The 11,312-nt window shown below is 45.6% G+C and overlaps 1 protein-coding gene across 2 annotated transcripts in view; it reads left to right on the plus strand.

Annotated features, from left to right (window-relative positions):
• Nucleotides 1-10,837, plus strand: part of LOC139375988 (transmembrane and coiled-coil domain protein 3-like) — a 45,389-nt gene extending 34,552 nt beyond the window's left edge. The window contains exons 2-9 of one of the 2 annotated variants that reach the window (XR_011627870.1): nucleotides 4,792-4,992; nucleotides 5,156-5,245; nucleotides 5,474-5,526; nucleotides 6,063-6,308; nucleotides 6,771-7,220; nucleotides 7,716-7,851; nucleotides 8,782-9,161; nucleotides 9,432-10,837. Coding sequence is in view for 1 of the 2 variants with exons in the window: in XM_071118005.1 (XP_070974106.1) it covers nucleotides 4,792-4,992; nucleotides 5,156-5,245; nucleotides 5,474-5,526; nucleotides 6,063-6,308; nucleotides 6,771-7,220; nucleotides 7,716-7,851; nucleotides 8,782-9,084 (1,479 nt within the window). In the remaining variant the exon portion in view is untranslated. Of the gene's footprint in view, nucleotides 1-4,791; nucleotides 4,993-5,155; nucleotides 5,246-5,473; nucleotides 5,527-6,062; nucleotides 6,309-6,770; nucleotides 7,221-7,715; nucleotides 7,852-8,781 lie in introns of both variants that reach the window. The other variant, XM_071118005.1, reaches the window with a different exon arrangement.
• The last annotated feature ends 475 nt before the right edge of the window (nucleotides 10,838-11,312 follow it).

Below are 11,312 nucleotides of genomic sequence, written 5' to 3' on the forward strand. Positions count from 1 at the left end.
ACCAATTTCATGAAGCTCCCGACGAACAGTTTGTGTGCTGACGTTGCTTCCAGAGGCAGTGAGTGTTGCAACCGAGGACAGACAATTTTAACGCACTAAGCACTTCAGCACTCGGAGGTCCCGTTCTGTGAGCTTGTGTGGCCTACCACTTTGCGGCTGAGTCGTTGTTGCTCAGAGACGTTTCCACTTCACAATAACAGCACTTACAGTTGACCAAGAAAGCTCTAGCAGGGCAGAAATTTGACGGACTGATTTGTTGGGAAGGTGGCATCCTATGACGGTGCATTGTTGAAAGTCACTGTGCTCTTTAGTAAGGCCATTCTACTGCCAATGTTTGTCTATGGAGATTGCATGGCGGTGTGCTCGATTTTATACACATGTCAGCAACGGTTGTAGCTGAAATAGCTGAATCCACTAGTTTGAAGGGGTGTCCACATACTTTTGTATATATAGTGTATCTATTTCCCCATGTATATTTGGACAAATAGTTTATCAAATTTGTCTAAAGTTGATTTTTTTTTTCTCTCTCACATATTTCTTGCATGTAATGACTACATCAAGTTTGTGACTCTACAAACTCATTGGATGCATTTGCAGTTTGTTTGGGTTGTGTTTTGGGTTGTGTTTTGGGTTATGTTTTGGGTTGTGTTTTGGGTTGTGTTTTGGGTTATGTTTTGGCTTGTGTTTTGGGTTATGTTTTGGATGACTTGAGTCATTTTTATATTAGTATGCCTTTGTTGTGGCCTTGTAAAACACATCTAACCCTTGTGTGGCAGTATAAATGTTCTATGAACACAAATTTCAGAGTTCCAGCAATTTGGTGTTACTAAATATAGGCTACCAAGAGCTTGATACAGTTTTATAAAATACCAAAATACGTGTATTGACAGTGACAGGAATGAAAAGAAGAAGCGTTGAGCTGAATGTGTCTATCTGAATGTGACTGTTTGTGTGCTTGTGTGTGTGTGTGTGTGTGTGTCAAAACTACTTACCCAGTCTGTTTCTGTAACCCGTACCTTCTCAATGTTTCACCTGACAGACAGTCATGAGGCAGGCGGGTAAAGCTGTCATGTAACTTATAATGTTAAGCAGTAGTGAAAGACTGGTGAGTCTGGTTGGGCCACCACCACACACCCACACAAACACACACACACACACACACACCCAAAACCACGCGTTTAGTGATTGTTAGCCTAAGTGCTGGTCTGAGAACCAGCCAACTGTGTGACAGTTCATTGATCAAGGATAAGGCTGTGTTGTTGTTCTGTCTGCCCTTACCTCACATTGTGTCGTCCCAAATGGCACCTTATTCCCTTCGTAGTGCTCTTCTTCCTTTGGGTCCTGGCGAAAGAAGTTGCATTATAAAGGGCACAGAGTGCCATTTGTACATTGATCGAGGGGTTAAGTTACAACATTTCTCCTACAGTGGTATGTTTTATGATTTCTGTGTTGCTAAAGGTCAGGCTAACAGTACGTGCTGCTGTGAACCTCCATTGATGAAGATTTAGCAGCTTGTTGGTGGTGTGTTTTTGTCTTCCCTCGTAATTAGAACGTACTGTAGTTTCTACAGTTTCGGCATTTTTCACCTCACACGACAGTCAATGTTATAAAATAGTTGAAACCCTTACAGGAAGTGTTAAAGCTTTGTTTTTCTTCTCGTAATTTATGAAGTTTAATATTTACACATCGTGTAATATTCTCACTCAACGGTTTGCAAAGATGGTCCACTTCATCTTGATTAGCTCTGTAGGCAGGCTGTACTTTAGTGAAGACCACGTGAACAGCACACTGCAACAGAAACCCTAATCCCAAACAATATTAATTGAGCGATTTCTTAAATGTAGGCCCATGTTTGTTTCTAGTCAGTTGTGGTGTAGATTATATTTCTAAGTTGCCAGTGTCAGCATGGTATGTAAATATCAGATTAGTACCACTGTTTCACTTCCCTAAAATAACAACTGGATCGGCATGATAAGAGTGTGTTGATACCATAGGAAAATGGTGCATTACAGTAAAAACAAATGAAAAACACTTACTAGTACTAGTAGGGGGGGGGGGGGAATTGTATGTGTTGATGCCATAGGAACTTGAAAAGGATGAGTTGACTTTATGCCATAGAGAAATATAACAATGAGTTGTTGTCATAGGAATATAAGTACATTGTGTTGTTGTCATAGGAATATAAGTACATTGTGTTGTTGTCATTGGAATATAAGTACATTGTGTTGTTGTCATAGGAATATAAGTACATTGTGTTGTTGTCATAGGAATATAAGTACATTGTGTTGTTGTCATAGGAATATAAGTACATTGTGTTGTTGTCATTGGAATATAAGTACATTGTGTTGTTGTCATAGGAATATAAGTACATTGTGTTGTTGTCATTGGAAAATGGTGCATTATAGTAAAACCAATGACTAGCTACTTTCTAGTAGAGGTTTTCTGAGTGTGGTGCATTCATGAGAAACATGTCGATGTCATAGGAGAGTGGTGCATCAGCACAGTAAAACCCATGGCTTACTGTCTAGTACAGTAGGGGGATTTTCTGAGTGTGTCGCTGGGTGTGTGTGTGTGTGTTGCTCTGTCATTATCTTTGACCTAGATGTACGGGCTCCATTTCTCAATCATTACTCATAATATGGCCATCATCCTGTCACCTGGACGCTACAGCGTAAACAAATTAGGAGCTGGGTCCCAAAAATATAACAGACGTGACTAATAAGGGATTTACACACACACACACACACACACACACACACACACACACACACACACACACACACACACACACACACACACACACACACACACACACACACACAGAGAGAACACACACACACACACACACAGAGAACACACACACACACACAGAGAACACACACACACACACACACACACACACAGGGAGCACACACACACACACAGGGAGCACACACACACACACACAGAGAGGACACACACACACACACAGAGAGAACACACACACACAATCTAGATATGGGTAAGCTTTCCAGTGGAGTTTGGAGTATGTTTCGTCAGTCAGGGGATTGAATGTGACATTGTATTATTGTCTAGATGTTGGCCAGCTGTCCTCCACAGTTCTCTGTGGCTTAGTTGGTATCATGAGTCAGACAGTTTCTCATTCCCAGTAAATATACTTTTGGTTTTGAAATCCATTTCTCTGAGTGTCTGATTGACTTCCGGTACTGTAGTTCAAGCAGGTTTAAGCAGGTTCATAAATGATATATAAACTAATGATTACCAGTTTATAAACTACTTACAAACCCTTTATGAGTCCTTTATTAAGTATGGTAGCCTAGTGGTTAGAGTGTTGGGCCAGAAAGGTTGCTGGATCGAATCCCCGAGCTGACAAGGTAAAAATTTGTCGTTCTGCCCCTGAGCAAGGCAGTTAATCCACTGTTCCCCGGGCGCCGTGGATGTCGATTTAAGGTCCGCACCTCTCTGATTCAGAGGGGTTGGGTTAAATTTGGAAGACACATTTACAGTGGTTGTGTTCCTTCCTGTGCCTGTCTGACTGATGGTTCTGTGGTTGTGTTCCTTCCAGTGTCTGTCTGACTGATGGTTCTGTGGTTGTGTTCCTTCCAGTGTCTGTCTGACTTAAGGTTCTGTGGTTGTGTTCCTTCCAGTGTCTGTCTGACTGAAGGTTCTGTGGTTGTGTTCCTTCCAGTGTCTGTCTGACTTAAGGTTCTGTGGTTGTGTTCCTTCCAGTGTCTGTCTGACTGATGGTTCTGTGGTTGTGTTCCTTCCAGTGTCTGTCTGACTGATGGTTCTGTGGTTGTGTTCCTTCCAGTGTCTGTCTGACTGATGGTTCTGTGGTTGTGTTCCTTCCAGTGTCTGTCTGACTGAAGGTTCTGTGGTTGTGTTCCTTCCAGTGTCTGTCTGACTGAAGGTTCTGTGGTTGTGTTCCTTCCAGTGTCTGTCTGACTTAAGGTTCTGTGGTTGTGTTCCTTCCAGTGTCTGTCTGACTGAAGGTTCTGTGGTTGTGTTCCTTCCAGTGTCTGTCTGACTGAAGGTTCTGTGGTTGTGTTCCTTCCAGTGTCTGTCTGACTGATGGTTATGTGGTTGTGTTCCTTCCAGTGTCTGTCTGACTGATGGTTCTGTGGTTGTGTTCCTTCCAGTGTCTGTCTGACTGATGGTTCAGTGGTTGTGTTCCTTCCAGTGTCTGTCTGACTGAAGGTTCTGTGGTTGTGTTCCTTCCAGTGTCTGTCTGACTGAAGGTTCTGTGGTTGTGTTCCTTCCAGTGTCTGTCTGACTGATGGTTCAGTGGTTGTGTTCCTTCCAGTGTCTGTCTGACTGATGGTTCTGTGGTTGTGTTCCTTCCAGTGTCTGTCTTACTGATGGTTCTGTGGTTGTGTTCCTTCCAGTGTCTGTCTGACTGATGGTTCTGTGGTTGTGTTCCTTCCAGTGTCTGTCTGACAGAAGGTTATGTGGTTGTGTTCATTCCAGTGTCTGTCTGACTGATGGTTCTGTGGTTGTGTTCCTTCCAGTGTCTGTCTGACTGATGGTTCTGTGGTTGTGTTCCTTCCAGTGTCTGTCTGACTGATGGTTCTGTGGTTGTGTTCCTTCCAGTGTCTGTCTGACAGAAGGTTCTGTGGTTGTGTTCCTTCCAGTGTCTGTCTGACAGAAGGTTCTGTGGTTGTGTTCCTTCCAGTGTCTGTCTGACTGATGGTTCTGTGGTTGTGTTCCTTCCAGTGTCTGTCTGACTGATGGTTCTGTGGTTGTGTTCCTTCCTGTGTCTGTCTGACTGAAGGTTCTGTGGTTGTGTTCCAGGCTGAAAGGAGCAGTGGCGAAGGGAACAGCCTGAACATTCCGGAGTCAATGTGTCGAGGCAGCTCGGAGAACAACCTAGATCTAGATCTGAGCGGCATCCCAGACTCCCAACGCTACCTAGACTCCTCCCACCGCAGCTTAGACTCCTCCTACCGCTCCTTGCCCCCCGGACTCAACAGCCTGCAGCAGAAGATCCTCCGGGTAAATGAGGAAGTCCTCGGTGAATCACACATGGACTGAACTATTATTTTTCATTGACTGTCTTGTCTTGATCATCTTGATCATCTTGACATTTCTTAATGTATGCACAAGGCCATAGCAGAATGTCCTTATGGGGATAATAAAGTTCCTTCTGTTATTTTAGGTGACTGAAGAGTTGAAGATTGAGCAGGAGGCTCGTGACGACAATGTGGCTGAGTACCTGAAATTGGTGAACAGTGCCGACAAGCAGCAGGTGTATAACTCAACTTTTTCTTACTCCGACTAACACTTTTAATTTCTTGCTAGCGCTGATTTTGATGAATATAGTGGCTGAAGAAGAAGTACTGAAGAAAGTTTAATTTAGCAATGATTGCGATAAGCGTTTGTTAAACCTACCTGTGATCAAAGCACTGATAGCAAGTCACTCTGGATAGTAGCGTCTGATTGCTGAAAGTCTAATTATTTAAATGTTAAAATGCAGGTGGGACGCATCAAGCAGGTGTTTGAGAAGAAGAACCAGAAGTCAGCCCACAGGTACTGTTTTATATTACCTCTCTGTAACCTTGTTTTTATGTTGTAAAGTGCTGTTGTGACTTTGGGCAAAATGCACTTTAAATCCAATTATAAACGGGACCGCTCAAGCCCTGAATGCTGATTGGCTGACAGCCGTGGTATATCAGACCGTATACCACGGGTATGACAAAACATTTATTTTTACTGCTCTAGTTATGTTGGTAACCAGTTTATAATCTCAATAAGGCACCTCAGGTGTTTGTGGTATATGGCCAATATACCACGGCTAAGGGCTGTGTCAGGGAAGTCCGCGTTGAGTAATGCATAAGAACAGCCCTTAGCCGTGGTATATTGGCCATATACCACACCTCCTCGGGTCTTATTGCTTAAATAACTATATGTCAGAAGCATGTTGAATACCTACAGTGGTCTTTCAGAAACAAGCACACCAATACACTGTAAACGTTGAAAACATTCCCCGGATTCTTGATACCTCTTTTTAACCAAAACCAAGCGTGCGTTTGATACCGTCTTTTGTGACTTGTGTTGTGACACAGCATCGCCAACATGCAGAAGAAGCTGGAGCAGTATCATAAGAAGATGAAGGACAGCAGTGAGAAAGACGCCAGCTCCAAACACCACAGTGGTCCCAAGGAGACCTCCAAGGACAGGCTGAGTCTCACCAACGTGAGCAGTGGTAGTGGCCGACACCCCACGGACAAGATCAAGACTGTAGGGCCTGGCGTCTCACTCTCACCGCCATTCTTCTTCAGCAAGCCCCGGGACTTTGCCAACCTCCTCAGGTACTGATGCTGTGCTGCTCCAACCGTGTGTGTGTGTGTGTGTGTGTGTGTGTGTGTGTAGGGATACAGATTTATCAGGCCACCATTCGTTGACCTGTGTGTGTGTGTGTGTGTGTGTGTGTGTGTGTGTGTGTGTGTGTGTGTGTGTGTGTGTGTGGATACAGATTTATCAGGCCACCATTCATTGACGTGTGTGTGTGTGTGTGTGTAGGGATACAGATTTATCAGGCCACCATTCGTTGATCTGTGTGTGTGTGTGTGTGTGTGTGTGTGTGTGTGTGTGTGTGTGTGTGTGTGTGTGTGTGTGTGTGTGTGTGAGCTAACAAAGCCCCCTGGGATTGATTCTGGGTCTCAGACAGAAGAGACAGCTTGTCTCAGTGGATATGGAATCACCATGACATCATACATTGACCTCTGTGTTTCTATGACGATAGATCATTAAAAGTTCATCTTCTCCTCCAGGAACAAGTTTGGCAGTGCCGACAACATCGCCCACCTCAAGACCTCCCTGGACACGCCCAATTCCTTCCGCTGTGAAGGCACTGGGCGGACCCTGAGCGGCAGTGCCACCATCGGGGATGGGAAGACCGCGACCCCCGCCGCCACAACGACCCCCAAGTACACCAGCGACGACGAGTGTTCCTCTGGCACGTCCCTGTCTGCGGACAGCAATGGGAACACCTTGGCTCATGGGGTTGGGCTGGGTCTAGAAGGGGGTTCGGGGGCTGCAGTGACTCCTGGACAGAGCCTGGAGGTTGGGGACGGCCAGGGGAGGCTTGACATGACCATGGAGGAGGTGAGGGAGATCAGGGAGACCCAGGGGCAGCTGGAGGAGGACATGGAGACACTCAGGACCCAGTTCAAGAAAGACTACGGTTTCATCACCCAGACGCTACAGGAGGAAAGATACAGGTGGGGTTACTATAGCAGCAATTGGATCCCATTATAGAGTGTTGTATGAATGTTGTAGGAATGTTGTAGGAATGTTGTAGGAATGGTGTAGGAATGTTGTAAGAATGTTGTAAGAATGTTGTAAGAATGCTGTAAGAATGTTGTAAGAATGCTGTAAGAATGTTGTAGGAATGTTGTAGGAATGTTACTGGAGGTGAGCTACAGGTTCAGAACACACAGCATTGGGAACCTCCATTTAAACACAGTAGTATCAGCTACAACAGCAGGAACAACATGGCTGGCATGCTCAGCACCTTGCGTGGTACTTGTATAGTACACAGATCATGTCCTCTAAATGCCAAGCTGTGTATTTGGCTGTTTTGTTCTGCTTGTCCCCAGCAGTTCTTGTTGCTATGTACCTAAATTGCCGGTGAATGACCAATCGCCATTGTGTATACATTTGTATTTCCTGTTAGGTATGAGTGAATAACCCATTCTTCTTCTATTTTCTGATAGGTATGAGCGGTTGGAGGACCAGCTGAATGACCTGACAGAGCTCCACCAGGCGGAAACAGCCGACCTGAAACAGGAGCTGGCAAGCATCGAGGAGAGAGTAGCCTACCAGGCCTACGAGAGAGCCAGGGATATACAGGTACTATAGGAGGAGAGAGGAGAGGAGAGGAGAGGAGAGGAGAGGAGAGGAGAGGAGAGGAGAGAGTAGTCTACCGGGCCTACTAGAGGGAGATGGATAATCAGGGAGATCTCTTTTCATTCATCAAATGCAAGGTGCACAGTGCACTGTATGGCTGCGAGAATTATTTTAGAGTGGACGAAAGTGGGCAGGCAGCCAAACTTTACTGGGGCCCTTTGAAGTGATTGTTTGACAGTCAGATAAAAACATCATGACTGGTTGTGGTTCAAATAGGGATTCTATGATTAGACCGCTCAACATGTTACGCCTAGGAGGTCCTGTAGCTGGAAGAAATGTACTTTCACCCTGGATAATAGCTACATACAATCCTTTACCAAGGTCTGGTAATAAACGATAGATAGCGTCCTGTCCTGGTGGTGAACTTGTAACGTCAAGCTGCCTCCCACTACAGAAACAGCTCCTGCATTATGGGCCATTGTTATGGGCTTTTTTGGCTGAGACAAGTTACTACTTACTTAACTACCAATGTGCCCTTGAGCAAGGCTAAACTGTGGCAGAGGCTCTGCACTACAGTTCACTCTGTGCTTACATAAATGTGTCATGAGCGTGTCTGGGAGGGTTGGGAGAAAAATAATTTGCTTTCCAAGATGAACAATAAAGTACTAATCTATTCTAGGAGAAGGAGGACTAGACATATTAAACTCCTTTAATATGAAATCAATCCCATTGCTCCTCTGTTTAAACCCAAGGTTATGTTTGCTAGACAGGCTTTATTGACCACTGTTACCCCCCCCCCCCTTCTCTCTCTCCCTCCCCCACCCTTCTCTCTCTCTCCCTCCCTCCCCCCTCCTTCTCCCTCCCTCCCTCCCTCCCCCCCACCCTCCTTCTCCCTTCCCCCCCTCCCTCCCTCCTTCTTTCTCCGACCTAAAGGAAGCTCTAGAGTCGTGTCAGACGCGGGTCTCTAAACTAGAGCTCCAGCAGCAGCAACAACAAACTGTACAGCTCGAGTCCAGTGACGCCAGGGTGCTTCTGGGTAAGAGCATCAACATCATGCTCGCCCTCGTCACCGTGATCCTCGTGTGCGTCTCCACGGCCGCCAAGTTCGCCGCACCCCTCCTGAGGAGCCGACGCCACGTGATGGGCACCTTCCTGGGCATGTGTCTGCTGGCGCTATTCTGGAGGAATTGGGAGAATTTTCAGCGTGCTGTGGAGAGTGTCCTGGTGTCAGCCTAATGCTGTCCACAACCACACACAGCAACAAATTATCTCCGGGCGGATCTCAGAGCGCAGAACATCAAAATAGTATATTTGTAAGTGATTAGAACCTACAGTGGTGAGGTTCTACAGTATAGCGTTGGTCCTGGTGCTGTCTGGTGGGGGAGAATGGATCTGTGGAAACATGGTCACTGACTGGTTAATCTCACCAGCCAGAATAACACTGAATATCAAGTCAATGTGAGGTGCAAGAACAGACATCATAACACGAATGAGAAGGCTGAGAATGTTGTAATCCTTGATTAATGCTGGTTCTCCCAATGTTAAGTCATATCACGAGAGTCTACTTCCTGTTCACTCCTAAGATTTCCATTGGTCAGAAGAGGATGATGCAGTCCACAACGTCACACTGCAACAAATGATCTCCGGGCTCAGTCAGAACTCCATCAGAATGGTGTATTTGTAAGTGATGAAGATCAGAAGAGGTGGGATCGAGCCTGATGGTTTTAGACAAGGGGATTGGTTACTGACTTACTGTTCATTATACAATAGGATCTCAATCTCCCTTGTCTCTGATGGGATTGGTGGATTGGTCACGGAACATAATCATCAAGCCTGCACAGTTCTGTTGCCTCACTGTCGTCTCATGGTCGGAGAGGTTCATCGGTCTTCATGGACGCACACACACACACACACACACACACACACACACACACACACACACACACACACACACACACACACATCTTGTTTTATTGTTTTTAATGGTTGTGTCCCATAAGGCACCCTATTCCCTTTATAGTGCACTACTTTAGACCAGAGCCCTATGGGGCCTGTAGTGCACTACTTTAGACCAGAGCCCTATGGGGCCTGTAGTGCACTACTTTAGACCAGAGCCCTATGGGGCCTGTAGTGCACTACTTTAGACCAGAGCCCTATGGGGCCTGTAGTGCACTACTTTAGACCAGAGCCCTATGGGGCCTGTAGTGCACTACTTTAGACCAGAGCCCTATGGGGCCTGTAGTGCACTACTTTAGACCAGAGCCCTATGGGGCCTGTAGTGCACTACTTTAGACCAGAGCCCTATGGGGCCTGTAGTGCACTACTTTAGACCAGAGCCCTATGGGGCCTGTAGTGCACTACTTTAGACCAGAGCCCTATGGGGCCTGTAGTGCACTACTTTAGACCAGAGCCCTATGGGGCCTGTAGTGCACTACTTTAGACCAGAGCCCTATGGGGCCTGTAGTGCACTACTTTAGACCAGAGCCCTATGGGGCCTGTAGTGCACTACTTTAGACCAGAGCCCTATGGGGCCTGTAGTGCACTACTGTAGACCAGAGCCCTATGGGGCCTGTAGTTCACTACTTTAGACCAGAGCCCTATGGGGCCTGTAGTTCACTACTTTAGACCAGAGCCCTATGGGGCCTGTAGTGCACTACTTTAGACCAGAGCCCTATGGGGCCTGTAGTGCACTACTTTAGACCAGAGCCCTATGGGGCCTGTAGTGCACTACTTTAGACCAGAGCCCTATGGGGCCTGTAGTGCACTATATAGCGAGGATGCCATTTGGGATGTACCCTGTGGACTCTGTTTCAGGTCTTACAGACAGACTTCCTTATTGCCTGCAGTCACACGTTTGTCATCTTTTAAAACTGACTTGGTTTGTTTACTTCTTTATTGGATACATTTTAAAAGTGCAATATGTTGTTTGATACATGTTTTTTTTAATGACTTTGTTGTTGTTTTTATTTAGAAAATAATTTATAGAGAAGTGAGGAGGTGCTGTCTGGGGGTGGGGTGGGGTGAGGGGGGTGGGGTGTGGGGGCCACTGAGGTTTTGTGATAAGACTTCTGCCTGAGACAAAATCAATCCGATGGGGTTATCAGTTCGTATTCCCACCAGATTATCGCTCCATAAACATCAAGACAATATGAAGACGTGTGAACGGTGTCTCTTCCTCAGTCTCTTACAAAACTCAAATATCTCACGGGATTTTATTTATGCGCTTTTACCGGAATTCCAATAGTAATAAATCATTTGAATAGCGGAGAAGAGTGGACAGTCTACAACACTGTGATATCAGGGTTATTTTACCATCTTGTGATAGTTGGGTCGTTCCACCGATTCAGTGACTTCTGAGAAGTGTCATTTGGTTAAAAAACAAAACAAAAAAACTTTGATTTCAACAAATGTTTACATTCTGTCATAAAGAGCATATGTTCAACTTAATAAAAAACAAACATGTT

This window comes from Oncorhynchus clarkii, chromosome 2, assembly GCF_045791955.1.
Source record: "Oncorhynchus clarkii lewisi isolate Uvic-CL-2024 chromosome 2, UVic_Ocla_1.0, whole genome shotgun sequence".
In the NCBI taxonomy this organism is placed as follows: domain Eukaryota; kingdom Metazoa; phylum Chordata; class Actinopteri; order Salmoniformes; family Salmonidae; genus Oncorhynchus; species Oncorhynchus clarkii.